The sequence below is a fragment of the Alligator mississippiensis genome, chromosome 13, assembly GCF_030867095.1.
Source record: "Alligator mississippiensis isolate rAllMis1 chromosome 13, rAllMis1, whole genome shotgun sequence".
Classification (NCBI taxonomy): Eukaryota; Metazoa; Chordata; order Crocodylia; family Alligatoridae; genus Alligator; species Alligator mississippiensis.
In genome coordinates, this window is record NC_081836.1 from 3,052,864 (window position 1) to 3,068,748 (window position 15,885).

Consider the following 15,885-nt stretch of genomic DNA (forward strand, 5'->3'; position numbering starts at 1 on the left):
TATTAGAGGCATTTCATTTTAATCACAGAAAAAATGTGGATTTTGGGTAGGCAAGGTTCTTTAGACCAACTTTTATTAGATCAACTGAGTAGTTGGAGAAAAGTTCTTAGCAAGCTTTCGGGGGTTACTTTTTTTAACCTGAAAATTGGGGATTTTTCTTTTGTCAGAGAAAACCAGTATCCCTGCTTATAGTACTAGTATTACTAGCGCTAGCATTACCGTATAGCACTAGCTGTACAGTATTTTATTGTTATTTTATTTTTTAATAAGAGGCCTTTTGCATTGGAGCCAACTTGAAGGTAACATGCACTTTTCTTCATTCACTTTGCTGTAGCTAATTTTATTAAAATAAAAATACTTTCCTCAGTAGCCCCCGTTGTCCTTCTGCTTGCGCCTACAGTGAAGCCATTCGTGTTGGATGTTAGTGGGATGCCATGACGAGAACTGGGATGACAGCAATTCACTCTCAGAAGTTTATATGCAACCCAGCTGGATAAAAGACAGGCAGTGACAGGCTAAAAATAGGTCCTCGTTTAAACATCAGCTTCCTGATACATTTGCATACAAAATAAGACATTTATGAGAAACACATAACATGTGAGTAAAGCTGTAGGTCAGATCTGATACTAGAACATTTTGCCAGTACAGCCACACCTTCCCGTACAGTTCAGAGAGGGAGCGAGCTGTGTTAGTCTGGAGACAGGCAGAAGGCAGAGCCCGCTTTGTCAGGTGCTAATGGAGAAGTAGGTTGATACCTACAAAAACTTATGCTTCGCTGAACCAGTCGGTCTCTATAGGGCCACTCTGCTCTACCTTCTGTCTGTACAGTCCATATATGTTATGGCAGGTCAGGAGCTTGCCTGTCCCTGTCGCCTGACATTTTGCATGCATGGTAGAGAGCAAGGTGGCCCTTTCTGGGGATAAGCTGTGTGCCTGGGCATGGTTTGGTTGTGAAAAAATTAAGCCAGTGCCTCCTGATTTTTACATTACAGCTTGACGTGGAAAATAAATGTATACAGTCTGTAAGCAATTCCTTTATGTTGCTTTCTGGCTTGCCACAACCCATACTGATTACCTATAAAAATTGTCAGGGAACGTGATGATGAGTGGTACAGTTTAAGGCAGGGGCAGACAATTATTTTGGGCGGAGGACCACTTACTGAGTTTTGGCAAGTCATCAAGGGCTGCATGACAGGCAGCCAGGGGCAGATAAATATTAATTTTCTAAATTTTTTAGGGGCCCCACGGGTCAGATACAATGGCCTGGCGGGCCGCATCCAGCCTGTGGGCTGCATTTTGCCTACCCCTGGTTTAAATAACAACCCCTGTTGTTTTCCTGTATTAAACTTTTTAGCTTCTTAAATGTTGGTCTTTCTAAACATTTTATGAATTACTGCAGTTTCATAGTTATTAGGGGCTGGAAGGGCCGATGATTGGGTTCAGCCCCCCTGCACTTGGGCAGGGAAGACCGTATAGCTCTTGTTAGCAGAAAAATTAGTAAAATGCCTTTATTTTCTACGCGTTGACAGCAGGAAAGTGTTTTCAGCATGTTTACAAGTTCTCATTCTGCTTACATGGGACATTTTTCTATAGCTTGTGAATTTTATTTTTTTGTGCTTTAAAAACTGCATATGGCTTAAAGCGCCTCTTACTTTTTTGCAGCTGTGTAGAAGGCAGTGTTTCTAGTTGCAGCACAGGGAAAATTAAACACACCTTTTTTACACCCATCCACAGAAGCTGAAAGCTCAGACTTGCAAAAGTTCTCGAAGTGTGTTTCTTCAGCTGAAAAAACGAATTTTCTCTTTAAAAAAGATAACAAAAAGTGAAAGGAAAGTAACTCGCCTGTGGAGCTGGTCTATCAGCCTTGTTTTTTCTGGAAAAACCTAGAGAGGAAGTTTGGTAAAACTTCATTTCTCTGGAATGTCGTGGAATGGGTGGAACTTTTTCAACTAATTCTTAAAGACCTGAGACATGATTTGCAGTGGGAGAGGTGCACCCACAACTCCCAGGGAAATCTGTGGAAGTGTGGGCACAGTCCCCACTTTGGAAAAAGTCCTTTCTGCTCCATACTTCTGTACTAGATATTTACTTCTCTATTAACTAGTAGTGCCTTGAATTCTCCCAATACTCCCGTACACTCCCTTTGTTAATATTGCCTCATTTAATTCACTGCCAAGCCTCCTGAGGAGTGATGGAGCTCGCCTTTTTTCCTAATGGCAGACATATCTTTGGGGCGGTACAGGTTTAGAATCTATTAAGAATACAAACCACAGCTAAACACAGCAGCTTGGTTGGTTGTTTCTTTCTGTCTTGTCTTCTAAACATAATGAAAGTGCTTTCAGATAGCGACAGTGCTTACCAGGATGGTTTGCACGGTATCTAGGACAGTGGTTCATAACCTTTTTTAGGCTCAAGGCACGCCTCAGTAGGCTTGGGGTACCCCTCGGAAAATGTCAGCTCTTAGTTTTCACTCAGTTTTTGGCTATGGTAAAATACTTCCGTTGCCAAGAACTCCGAGCCTTCAACAAACCAGAATGTTTTTAACACTGTCTATTCCCATTTAACATCTCTGGGTTTATTTGGGAATCAAGTTTGCACACATAGCAGCGCTAATCTTGTGTAGCACCCTGCAGCACCACCCTTGAAAGGATCTCAAGACACCCGAGGGTGCCACGTTGAGAGTCACAGGTCTAGGACAGTGCAGCCTGCACTTTGACCGGGGTCTTTCTGTTACTGCTGCTGCTCAAGCTATAGAAAAAATGAATATAAAAAGAAAATAAAAATTCCACTGCAGGAAGACTGGGGGAAAGAAGTATTGCCATCAGTATTAAAACACCGTGTATATACCCTCATCTGGAATATTGTGTCCAAAATGATATAGTCAAAGTAAAATATGTCTAGATTGGGGGAGCAAAAATGATTAGCGGTCTAAATAGATTCCCTAGGGAGATATTGCTTAATGTAGGGAGGGGACATAATAGATATGTAAAATAATGGCACAATGAAGATAAGTTAGCTGTCCCTTATTATTATTAAACTCGTAGACTTGAAGGACCAGAAGGGACCTGCAAGATCATCAAGTCTGGCCCTATTATTATTATTATTATTATTATTATTGTAGTTGTTGTTGTTGTTATGGCACTTGTGTATGTATACATTTATTATTTTTGCTTTCATGGCATTGAAGGAACATTAGGAGAAATTGAAAAGCAAGAAATTTAAGACAATATTTTTGTATACAAAACACTATTAAGTTCAAGCTACCACTTTGGCTAAATGTTTAGCACAATTCAAAAGACTTATTTATTGGAGAATGAGGATGTTCACAGTTACATTAAAAAAAATTATTTTTACAAGTGGGGTAAACTCTCATGCCACATAAGGGAAAGGATGACTGGTAAGGACTGTATTAGACGGTTTTCCAAATGGGCAAGTCTGTGACAATTATTCATGGCAGGGGATTTCTTTGACCTTTTAGGAAGTAGCTGGCAGCAGCCCCAGTGTCCAGCCAGACTGGACTAGACCGATTACTGGTTTGATCTGGCAGACGGTCCTTATTCCGGAGTAGCTGCATCATGCAAAAGTGTTCTTAGGACCATAACCCTTCAGTCTGAAGATTCCTGTTGAGACTCAGTCTGTAAACAGTGTTTGATGACTCACAGACGTTTAGGTAATTATCGAGCAGTTGGCAAAAACTCGCCTTGGTTTTCTCACAAGGGACATTAGTTTCCAGTGTCATCTATTTAGGGGTGGGAATCTTCTTTTAAAGATGTAGCTGCCACATTAGGGAGAAACCGTGGAGCCAATTTCCAGATTGACAGCAGCACCTGGGATTGCCATAACATTTCCTTTTATGTGTGAGAATGCTGAAAGGGATTTTAAGGCCTCAGTAGACCTGTGTACCCTGTATATTTTTTTCAGTCTTCCCACACAGCTCCGAAGTTGATGAAGCACTGTATTACACTTAATTAAATCTCCTCCATTGTCACAGAATGTAACAGGAGCTGTTTGACATTTTACCCATATTCTGTTTCCTTGACTGTCTCCTCTGAGGATTTTGTAAGAGAATATTTGTAGGATGATTATGAATTCCATTGTATAGGCTGGGGTGTGTTACGGAAACTGGATTTTCGGCATTTGAGAGTGGAAAAAGGAAATATTTTGAAAGAATCCTTTTCAAATAGTTTCCTTCATTAACACAGTTTTATTGGTATTTTGAGGATAGGTATTTTAACTTACAGACAGAACCTGCCTTCTCTCGTGGTTTTGCTGCTGCGGTGAGATAGACGTGGGGATGTGAGCCGTATTTTAGTCCAGTTATTACCATTTATAGTCAACGTATCTGACTCTTGCTTGGTAGAATAAAATCCTCTTGACTTTTTATGATTTTAATATTTAAAAACACCCATTAGTCTCCAGTCACACACTGTTTCTTTTCCCGCTGAGTAGCCTTTTAATTTTTTTCTTTTACAGTAGTGACTCCAGCAGCAGTTCAAGTGATGAGTCCCCAGCACGGTCAGTTCAGTCTACAGCAGTTCCAGCACCCACATCCCAGCTGCTTCCATCTCTGGAGAAAGATGAGCCCCGTAAAAGTTTTGGGATCAAGGTTCAAAATCTTCCAGTACGCTCAACAGGTAAAACCCATGTGGGAAAGAGGTCTTCCTCAGAGTGTTGTAATAGAAAAAGAGAGATTAGTGGAAGGAATTGAATAGATCTGTAGTCTCCATCGTGTTGACCTAATATTTAAATAGACTTATCCCTTTAAGTGTTTGCCAGTATCATTTCTTATTGCATAGGGAAGTATAAGTGCAGGTTAATGAGCCATCGTTTACGAAACTTAGTCACAAGGTTACTGCTGTCATAATGTTGTAATGAAAGTGTCCGATTACATGTGAAGAGCATTTAGGTTTGAAGAAGGATACAAGGAGACTGCAGCACTACTACAGGACAAAAATTTCAGGAGTTCAGTAAACCTCTGAGTGCTTCTGGCCTTGCAGTTGAGCAGCTTTCCTTTACGACAGTCACTGGGAGTCTCTCTTCTCCTTGCATCATTGAAAATGAAGCCAAGGGCTAGACACATGACACAGCTACATTGGTATAGAATATGGTGTAGAGTTACCCTGGGGGAAAAAACAGCAGTAAAAACACACTGGTGTAACTGTGTATTCATGGGTATCCCAGATTAGCCATTGGCTCAGTGCAGACGGGCCCATTACATGCTCCTCTGCCATCTAGGGGTGCAGTGCTATCATCGCGCCTACCCAGTATTACCAGTTGTCCGTTAGCTCCAGATCTCCAATTTAGACCGATGTATAAAACTGATGTAAATTATGTTGCTGTTAACATGTCATGTCCAGGCCCTCACATATTATTTATGTAGCTGGCAGCACAGCTTTTTGTTAAAGTTGCCCAATAATATCATTATAAACCCTTGTTTTCAATTGGTTTTAACTTTACCAACCTTGATGTTGGCTGCTGTGTTTAAGCCAGGTGTTTGCCTCTGCCTGAATTCTTGAAAAAGTTCAGCAAAAAATGGTTTAGCCATTTTCAAGAATATGATCAAGGAGAAATCAATTTTCTCCATGTATAAAAAGATGTTTTCAGTCACTTTGCCTGAGAGCCTGTAACGTTTCCATATTTTGGATAAGAGCCTTGAAGTTTGGCAGGAACATTGCCTTGTATCAGGTCATATGCCTTTTGTCTTCTTTCCAGGGGAAAAAACTGCCAAGATTTGGCCAAATGATAAACCCTTGAAAAATCTTGGTTTGTGCGTGCTCACTAGAGCCTTGCTTGAGTTTGGCTGCTCAATTCTGTAGAGGTTTCATGTGAATTGAGTGTGTTACCAGCCTAGGCCTATTTGGGCTGAACAGAACTGTCTGTGCAGTTGCTGCTGAGCGGTGCTGTGGCCCCAGCCCTGAGAACAGGGGTCTTCAGTGCTCTCAGTTCTGCTGCTGGCAACAAGGAGGAGGAGGAGGAAGAAGCAAGCTGATTAGGAAGCAAAGGGAGACAAGATCTAAATTTCGCAAGTGACCAGTGCTTATGGGTTTCTTGATTCAGGACTGTTCAACTGGAGACGGTTGGGTTCAGCACTCACACCTGCCATTGTAGTCACAGGGAACGGTGCTTTGGACATACAAAATACAAAGTGCTCTAAAATGTCAAGCCATAGCCATTTCAGTTTGGGCACTCAAAATAACTTCTCTCTGCCTCAGTTTCTCATCTGTGAAATGAAGATATATCCCTTCATTTTCCAAAGTGGATGTGGAAATATGTTTGCTAATGTTTGGATGTGGTAGCTGCAGTGATGAGCACCATAAAAAGACTCACAAAGAAATGAATAATAATTCAGTGGAAGGTTTAAGTATTGTTCAGAAATAAGGCAGTGAGTTACACCTCAAAAGTGAAGGCGAAATGAAGTAGTTGCATCTTAGGTGATCACCATTCATCCTGTACTGAGTGAAGGGTAGAGTTCCTGTGGAAAAAGTAGTATGGGATCACATAGTAAAATATTACTAGATAATGCATATATTAGATTTGCATATAATGCATATGCAAACGGGAGGTGTGGGCAACTTTTGAGTCTGGCTGCATGGGCTACTCTTAACTTTTGATTCATTGACGTTGCAACCTTACTGCTCTTTCAATGTATTTACCTCTGTATCTTTCATTACTTTAATAACGTTACCTTGTTAGAAAATAATAATTGCATTTTACTAATGCTTATGTTGCGGTTTAGACACAAGCCTTAAGGATGGACTTTTCCACGAGTTCAAGAAATACGGGAAGGTGACATCCGTACAGATTCATGGGGCCTCTGAGGAGCGGTATGGACTGGTGTTCTTCCGCCAACAGGAGGACCAGGAAAAAGCACTGAACGCATCAAAAGGAAAGCTGTTCTTTGGCATGCAGATCGAAGTGACGGCCTGGGTAGGACCAGGTGAGCAGAAAACATGACACTGATTTTCATACTTCCCTCTAAACCCGTTACCATGTTAAGATTATAGGAACTCTCGTAAGAGGCAGCAAATGAATAAAAGGAATGTTAAAATGACTCCACTTTGGTTTAAAAAAAGAAAGAAAGAAAAAAAGCATAATTTAAAAGAGCTGGGAAATGTGCCAGAATAAATCCCAGAACAGGGACAGTGGATGCCACTGGTCTGCTGCTAGGCAGGTCAGACAGGAAAAGCATTCCAGGCACAAGCCCTCAGCGAAGGAAGCCTTCCATCATCTGCCATCCTTGTTCCCTGTGACCACCAGGTTTCATTTTGCTCATCTGCTTTGCTCCAGCGAAACAAAGGGAACAGGGTCTAGATGTGGCACTGAATCCTGTCAAAGTGCTGTTGGAAGGGAGGACAGCCTTCTTTAGGCCCTGGGCTATGTGAATAAACGTGTTGGGAAAGCCTTAACTCTGGGCACTCAAGTTAAGCTTTTCTCGATTTATCTTCGGTGAGCATAATGGAACCTATTGTACATAATTATCTGTTAAACAGACCACTTAGAGAGTACATTTTCCATGCACCAAATCAGCACTCACGTGAATACAATGAAGCCTATTGAATTAATTCCTGGCAATAGAATACCTTATTCTTGTTTAAAGGTATGTTTTCCAGAACAGCTGATGTGGAACGTACCTCCTCTTTTAGTGAGTGGCACCCAAAGGTCCAGATTCCTTGGCATTCATGTAGTGGCCTGAGACAGCTTTATAACTCCTGGTGGTGGTAGAGGTCTGCTATATGTCCAGTGCCCTGCTGTGTCTTTGCTAAAGATAGTGATTACATCATTTCTGCTATTCCAAAAACAGGGTTTAGAAGAAACTGAAAACACCTCAGTATACTTTAAAGGTTTTCCCCATCTCTCTTGTCTTTAGAAACAGAAAGCGAGAATGAATTTCGCCCTTTGGATGAAAGGATAGATGAATTCCACCCCAAAGCAACACGAACTCTCTTCATTGGGAACCTGGAAAAAACCACGACCTATCATGACCTCCGCAACATATTTCAGCGCTTTGGTGGGATAGTGGTACGTGAATTATTTTTTGGCACGCATACTACTTCTGACTTTGATCTCAGTGTAAATTATACACGGCAACTAACTAAATGAGAAGGAGAGTGCAATGTAATGTTGATCATTCCGAGCCTGTGAATACAGTTAATTTAGTCTTTTGAGTTCTGCCACAATCCAAGTAATTTGCCTTGCCCTGATACACCCAGAAACATTGCTTTGAGTTTCAATTGATGTTTTAGCATACCAGCATTGCAGGGAAGTAACTTTGGAATGGAAATAGGCCTCACTTGTGTGCAATTATGAGAAACTTAAGGATTTTTTGCAAGAGAGGAGAGTTGCAGAGAAGTCATTAGCATCCATCATGGATGTAAATGTGCTTAATTCTATTTTCATGTTTAGTCATTGTTACTGTTGCGAAATCCCAGCTTCCTGTTGATTTTTGAAACAAAGACTTTGCTTGCTTGCTTGTGCAAGTAGCAATCAGCTCTGACAGCCTGTTCAGTAACAATGGGACTGAACAAGACAATAAGCAGAATGGTTAGTGATGACATGAAGGAGTTTGGCTTCTCAATTGAACAAGCTTATTCAAGTGAAATAGTTACAGAGGATTAATTCCCTTCTCTCCCCTTATTTCACACTCCCTTTTGAATAATACCACCTTTAGGATTTAAGAGAAGTTTTCCAGAAGAATAAAATAACTTTGTACAGTACTGTACCTTCTACCGTATCTGACTTTCTGCAGTGATAGCTTACTTTGAGTACGCTGTTATTCTAGTAATAATGGTAACCATGGCTACTCGGCACTATTTTCACTCTGTTTAGACCTTTCAGTTGTTGGCATCTGAGGTATTGCCTTTCAGTTGAGAAGGGGTGCCACCTCTAGCTAAAAATGGTCGTGACATCCTTGCACATTCAGTGCTGGCAAAGATATGACTTCCATTTTATTGCGAAACTGTCTGACAGCTCTGTATATCACAGCACCTTTGTAACCGAAATCTGCATTAATTGGTGAGTCTGCAAGCTGAATATGGCTCAAACCCTTTTCTCATCTTATGCCAGCTGAGCTGCACTGCTACCAATTCGTACCAGTACTTGATGATGAGAATAGTCCAGTGTGTTGCAAGCTGGTTTTATGTGAAATACTTCTGTGCTGTTAAAATATCTAATAGGTCTGGATTGCAGCAGCAGCGCAGAATTCCCATGAAAGCGTTAACAGGTCAGGCACAAGATAGATTTTTATTTTGTTTCCTTTTTGAGAGGTTAATAGACAGAGTAATGATATTTTATTTGCCTGTCAAAAGAAATTGCTTGCCTAGGGTGAGTTGGACAAGTACAATTTGCCAAGGTTGCAGAAGTGCTGCTTCAAACTTTTGAAAACGTAGCCCTTTATTAGTATTACGCTGAAGTCATTAGGTTTGGGCTGTCAAACTCCAATAGTTCTCTCCCTGCTTACCTGCAGGTTTTTTTTTGATAAAGAGCTCCTCCAGGCTGAGCCCTGTATTAAACTAGTGCCTTCTCCCTAAATTTATTAACCATGAAATTAGTCTACTTTGAATATTTGAACATTTAGGCTCAAATTAGTGTGCTGGCATTGGCACATAGTTCTCAGAGGAAGCTTGTGCTATTTAAAAAAACAACAACCCTCTACCTTCTATTTTCAGCTTGGAATGAATCATAATATTGTGGGTTTGTTCAGAGACTTCCAGCATGTATGCCAGTACTAGTAGTAAGCCTGAATGTTGACCACATGTCAACTCTGGACTTGCTGTTTTTTAAAATAGATTAAAACCAGGTTTTATTATACATTAATTGTTCTCCTCTTACTGCATTTGTGAGTCTTTGAGCAAGCCTCAGGCCTCTTGGGGTCACATGTCAGGAGTTCCTAATCTTTTTTGCTTTGCCTCATCAGCACCAATTTGGTTCAAGAGAAGAGCCCAGCATCTCCCTCTGTTTCTAGAAACAGGATGAATTGAGTTTATTTGGAAAAGTAAGCTTATTTGGCTCTTGACTCCCAAACAAGCTTTGATTTGGGGCAAGTTATTTTCCCTTCCACCTTTGTAGGTGAAAAAGCTGTGTTTTATGGTGCTGAGTGCCTTGGTTTATTTAACACAGTGTTAAACAAAGCTACTGTTTATTGTGAATGGTTCAGGTTAGTTTTTCTGGGTGTTCACCAACATCATTTTCCATTTTTAAATTTTCAACATGAAGAGCTTTTGCTGAGTCCTTAGGGTCCAGTTTTACCACGGGAATGAAAAGCAACAGACCAGTGCACCTTCTTGCTGTCTGCTAATGTTTAAATCCCCCCTGCAATACAAATGTTAGTTAAGTAGTGCTGGTTAAAAAAAAATCCATTTAGATCTAGTTTATACAGCTGAATCTCTCTTGGTTGGCATATTGCTGAATGTGGCCTGCTTTTTTTCCAGGACATCGACATTAAGAAAGTAAACGGAGTTCCTCAATATGCATTCCTGCAGTACTGTGATATTGCAAGTGTGTGTAAAGCAATTAAGAAGATGGATGGAGAATACCTTGGAAATAACCGACTCAAGGTAAAGAAATTCTCCGGTCAGCTCATCCTATTCCGGGTCAGTTTTGTTTTGAGCGTTACATATTTTTTGCATCTGTTTAGTCTGTGAAAGGGAAGATGATTGTTTGTACTTTTTTGGTATTTCTTTGTATTTTGTAGATCAGGTTAGGCAGTGATAACATTTTCAACAACAAGCAGAATTGGAATTAATTGGCAACTCTCTTTGCAGTCTCAGCAGAGAGGCCAAGGATTGAATGGACATGCAGACTGATTTATCCTCTTACCTTTTAAAGGTAGTTCCTCCAGGTCGGTGTTTGGTGGGACAGTGCTAAGAAGATTGCACTGCTCCGGCCAGTGCTGAACTGATTTTGAGGATAAATAGAGGATTTCAGTCCCAAAAGCTGTCAATCCAGCACCTTTCACAAGACCTAAATTCACACAAAAGCAAATATTTTCAAACAGCTGTATTTGTTTAAGTTCGCAGGATTATTTTTATTAATTACTATTTGATTACAACTTGCGTGCACCTGCATGAGATGCTAATTTTAGAAAATCTGTACAAATGACTAGATTTCTTCAGATAACTCTAAATGAGGTATGCTCAGTTAAAATTGGTTTTATACGTGTGAATAGCGAATACGTGTGAACTGATGGAAGTTTTGCCCTTTTGTGTCCAGCTGGGTTTTGGAAAGAGCATGCCTACAAACTGCGTGTGGTTAGATGGTCTTTCTACAAACGTTACGGATCAGTATTTAACCCGACATTTCTGCCGATACGGGCCTGTGGTAAAGGTAGGTGGGAGGCTTTGGTATGTGGTTTGAAGTTGTTACTGTCTTTCTTTCTTTACATCCTGTCCTTTCAACCCCAACTTTCTAGGGTTTCGTAGCTCAGACAGAGAAATTCTCTCTGGGTTGAAATTTGGCCTATAGGGGGTCTATAGTTTTGCCGCCTGTTGATCCAATACATAGTGCAGTTACTTTCTCTGTTTGAAAACAAGTATTTTGAATGAGCCGAGATAACGAATAGATCCTGTCTGCTGCTCCTGTGCAGTACAGCCTCTTTCCCAACAAAATTTCTTTAGAATTCTCATGTTGTTTCACGTAGGAGAAACACACTCTAATTATGTGATTATATTTATGCATGCTAATTGCATAATTGGATATAATTATATTTTGGCAAATAGACCAAAAATGACTTTTAAAAATCCTGCAGGAAATTCGCAACAGAAAAGGTACATCCAAAGAGTGTTATAGTTGTGCATCACACCCACGTCACACAATGGGACACTCAGTTACCCAGATCCATTTTGTGTAGGTATTAGAGATGAACATTGCGATCTTGCAAATAATTATGCACATCCTTAACTCATCCATCCTGATGCTGAGTGGTCACGTTGGTTTCGGTCGGATTATATGCGTGCTTAAAGTTAAGCATGTGTGTAAATCTTTGCAGGGTCAGGGACCTACTTCCATAACATGGTTATGGGTTTGTGTTGCAACTTTAACATTTTGAATGTATCCTTTGTTGCGTGAGTAATACATATACGTTGCTATGCCAAGGTGTCTTTTATAAATCGCATATTTAGCAACCAAAGAATGGTGCTGCAGTTTGTAACAAAAGTTTATTCCGTTTTGTGGTTAAATGTTCCTTTTACCTTTTTTCCCCCCTAAAATTTATTGGGAATTTTCAAAAACACAACTACAAACAATAACAAAAATGACAGTGTTGAGTCACCAAGAAAATACTAAAAGTAAAATACAGAAAAACAAAATAAAGGCAATAATATACCTCAAGCCACAATATCCAGTCCCTTGTCCTTTTATTGTTTCTTTATTCCAATAAGCCTCATCAGAAAAGCCTGAAAATTTACTTTGATAAAAATTTTCTTGTATCCTCATGATTTAGGAATTTGTTGGGACTGACATTAAGTCCTGTGGATGAGGCTCTTATTTGGTTTTTGTTTTGTTTTTTTGTTTTTTACAGGTGGTGTTTGACCGCTTAAAAGGCATGGCCCTGGTTCTCTACAATGAAATTGAATATGCACAAGCAGCTGTAAAAGAGACCAAGGGGAGGAAAATCGGTGGGAATAAAATTAAGGTGTGCAGAAATGACCTCCAAAAGAGAAAAAAAAAATGTTATTTAGGTCTTAGCCCTTAACTTGCTGGCATTTGCAGACTGCCAGTCAGAGGAATACTTAGTGGGACATACATGTCCCAGATCTCTGCAGGGTTCAACTAATTTTTTCAACTCGGCTTAGTAAGGTGTTAGGGCATTTTGCACTCTTGCTCAGAAAGCCTTCTCCAGTGTCCTCTCATTTGTTTCACCGCTCTTGCCACCCTAAGCTCCTGGACATTGGTGTCCCTGTTGTCAATACGTGTTTTTACCGTCCAGCAGTATTACAAAGGCACCACGCTAATCCAGGAATTTAGAGTGTCAGCCCAATTTCTGAGTTATCTTTCTCCTCCTCCTTCCTTCTCTCCTAAAGAGTGGGTCATCACTTCAAGCATGATGTTTCACCTGCTGAAGACATCTGAAACTTTGATGTTGTCGCGGTTAGCAGCTGAATATTTTTCAAAGGAGTTGAATATAATAAGCAGCCTTTAATGCAGAACACAAGGTTATGGTTATTTAAAGGTTTTGTGTTTTGTGTTTGTGGGTCTTACAACTAAGTGACTTTGGAACATTCAGCACCCTCTTATTATCTGTGTGTGTGAGTTCCATAACAGATTTCTTTTAGAGCAAGTATTTCATGTAAAAATGAAAAAACTGTTGCCTTATGTGGAATGCGTTTAGACAAACCCAATTGGAAACTTAATTTCTGGCTTCAATTATGTCTTTATTTTCTTAAGATTGTAGCAAGCCGTTGGGAAATAGAAAGCGCTCAGTGGTTAGATCTTGGAGCTGGGAGTCAGAGTTCTTGGGTTCTTTGCCCATCTCTGCCATTGCCTGGCTGTGTAACCTGGAGTGGGAGGGGTAGATTTTTTGAACTGTCATCTGTAGAACAGATTAATAACATTGACCCACTTTTGACATTCTGAGATGAAAGCTGCTTTATGACGGTAAAGGGTGCTCATACATTTTTCAGTTTCTCGGAACAAGAGCTTCTCAGTTGCTGTTTCTTCCCTAGCTGAAATAACACATCCCAATCAGAATTGGTAAAGCTCCATCCAATTACGCTGTGCTTTGCAGCACATTTATAATGAGAGGAAGGCCTTTCATCTCGGCAGGATTAATTGCCAGTCCTGAAGATTGGTTGTTTTTTTTTAACTGTATCCCGCCCACACTCCCTTCTGCTCATATATTCAGGTTCTGTAGCAGAGTCTCAAATTGTGTCAGAATGGGATGTTTCCTTTATTGACCATGCTTTACCCTTTGTTTTTCAGGTGGATTTTGCAAACAGAGAGAGTCAGTTGGCATTTTATCATTCCATGGAGAAAACAGGTCAAGATATCAGAGACTTTTATGAAATGCTGGCAGAAAGAAGGCATGTATCTAATACACCTATTCCTTTCTCTTGCTTTTCTAACGCAATTTTAAATGTAGTTAAGACCGGAGGACAAAATTAAATTATCGGAACTTTTAAAATGAAGGCCACACACGTAGCCAAACCCAGTCATTTTGTCTGCTGCCTCTGCACTTCTGAGATGCAAGTTTACTTGAAGAAGTCGCCGTTCCACTTTGAATTCAGGGCAGAGAACTTTTAATACTCATATACTGACCCAATGGTTTACTGAAAAGACAAGTGTATTAATGGTTAGTTATAGATTGTAGTTTCCTTGTGTTAATTTTTAAACCATTTCACAGATGTAAATGGTTTGATTGACTGGAAAAAGCTAGTGTCTTATAGTTTCCATATCCGTAGCACCAAAAAATCTGTGCGTGTCAAAGACTTAACTGAAGTCCTTTGGTCCACTGTGCAGTCTAAATACTGAGCTGACTTAATGCTTCGTTTGCAAATAGCTATGGTCCTTCCTCATTTTCTTAAGAATGTGGAGTGCTTTATTTTTAATTCCTTTCCCTTGCCTCATAGTAGTTTGCAGATTAACAGATCAGCTGATTCCAGTCACATATATTCCAACTCTTGAACTGATGATATAAAGTTTCCATACAGACCCATCATTTCTCTGTGGCTTGATTGAATAAGAAGAACTCTGAGGGGGACTTACATTTTTTGCTTGCTGTCTAATATGAAAAAGTGTGTTCTCTCTAGATGCATTGCGTCACTTCTCATCATCCTGTAACTATTATATATGGGTTGCAAAAGACAGTATGTTCTGTCCAGAAGGGTCACTTTTCCAGACTGGTTTAATGCAGCCTTGCTTAGGAACACTTTCTGGATAAAATTCATTTTACTAAAGATTGTTATGGAGAACGGGCAAGCTAGTTTTCTCTCTAGATTGATACATTACTATGACAGAAATTAAAGGCTGGCTTAATTTTTGAGGTTTTGAATGATCTGTGAGTGAAACGAGTCTGACATTATTTGCAGCTATGAGCTACCCACTTTTCCATTTTAGATCAAAGTATATTGACATAACATACGTAACGTTGCCAGATTAAAAAAAAGTGAAGATTGGTTTGGAAATTATAATTGGCATAACGGGAATGAATGTGTGTGTTCCCATATCATTGCCAAGGATTGCGATCTGCCAACAGGCAGACTGTGACAGTTTCCTCTGACTGAATTAAAAAGGGAGAGATTAGTTTGTCTGATGTCTCTTAGCACACACAAGGCATCTGGGCCCGTCTTCCCTGTGAAATTCTTCTGACTAGAACACTGATTTCTAGAACAAGATGATACTTGGATGCATGCGAAGTCTTGTTTGTCTTTTTCTCTTTTTTTCCCCCTCAAATCAGCTATCATTATGTTTGCATCTCTACTAACTAGTGAAGAATAATTAATCATGGAGCAATTTGCATAACTAAAGGTGAACTCTGTTCTGGATCTTATAGTCCAGCACTTGTTAGTCTTTTTGCTTCCCAGCCTGCCCTATTCATGTGAATATTTGGAATCCAGGGCTTCCAGACCCTATTAATAGCAACATGACTGCACCTTTGTGCTATGTTGTTTCTTTAATGGCTATTGTTGCTATAGGAAGTATCAGCTGAATCCATGGCATGGAAAATTTTCCAAGGTGAAATGTTGCTGGTAAGAGGTTGTTGCTCTTACAAGGTGTTGCTGCAAACAAGGGTCAGCTGTAAAAGGTCCCTAGTAGTGATGCTAAGGAGGCTGCGCAAACCAGGATTCTCTCAGTGTATCCAAGAGATGAGGAAAATAACTCAGTAAAGTTAATTGGTTGTGGAATCAAAATGAACTCTCTGTATTGTATGTATATCTTTTAAAAAGAAAGGTA

At 40.0% G+C, this 15,885-nt stretch overlaps 1 protein-coding gene across 4 annotated transcripts in view; it reads left to right on the forward strand.

Annotated features, from left to right (window-relative positions):
• Positions 1-15,885, forward strand: part of SPEN (spen family transcriptional repressor) — a 79,991-nt gene that overhangs the window by 48,799 nt on the left and 15,307 nt on the right. For 3 of the 4 annotated variants that reach the window (XM_006271971.4, XM_014597956.3, XM_006271970.4), the window contains exons 4-10: positions 4,474-4,634; positions 6,737-6,937; positions 7,868-8,019; positions 10,428-10,553; positions 11,209-11,322; positions 12,515-12,628; positions 13,915-14,015. In XM_006271971.4, coding sequence (XP_006272033.2) covers positions 4,474-4,634; positions 6,737-6,937; positions 7,868-8,019; positions 10,428-10,553; positions 11,209-11,322; positions 12,515-12,628; positions 13,915-14,015 — 969 coding nt within the window. The remainder of the gene's footprint in view (positions 1-4,473; positions 4,635-6,736; positions 6,938-7,867; positions 8,020-10,427; positions 10,554-11,208; positions 11,323-12,514; positions 12,629-13,914; positions 14,016-15,885) is intronic. The other variant, XM_006271972.4, reaches the window with a different exon arrangement.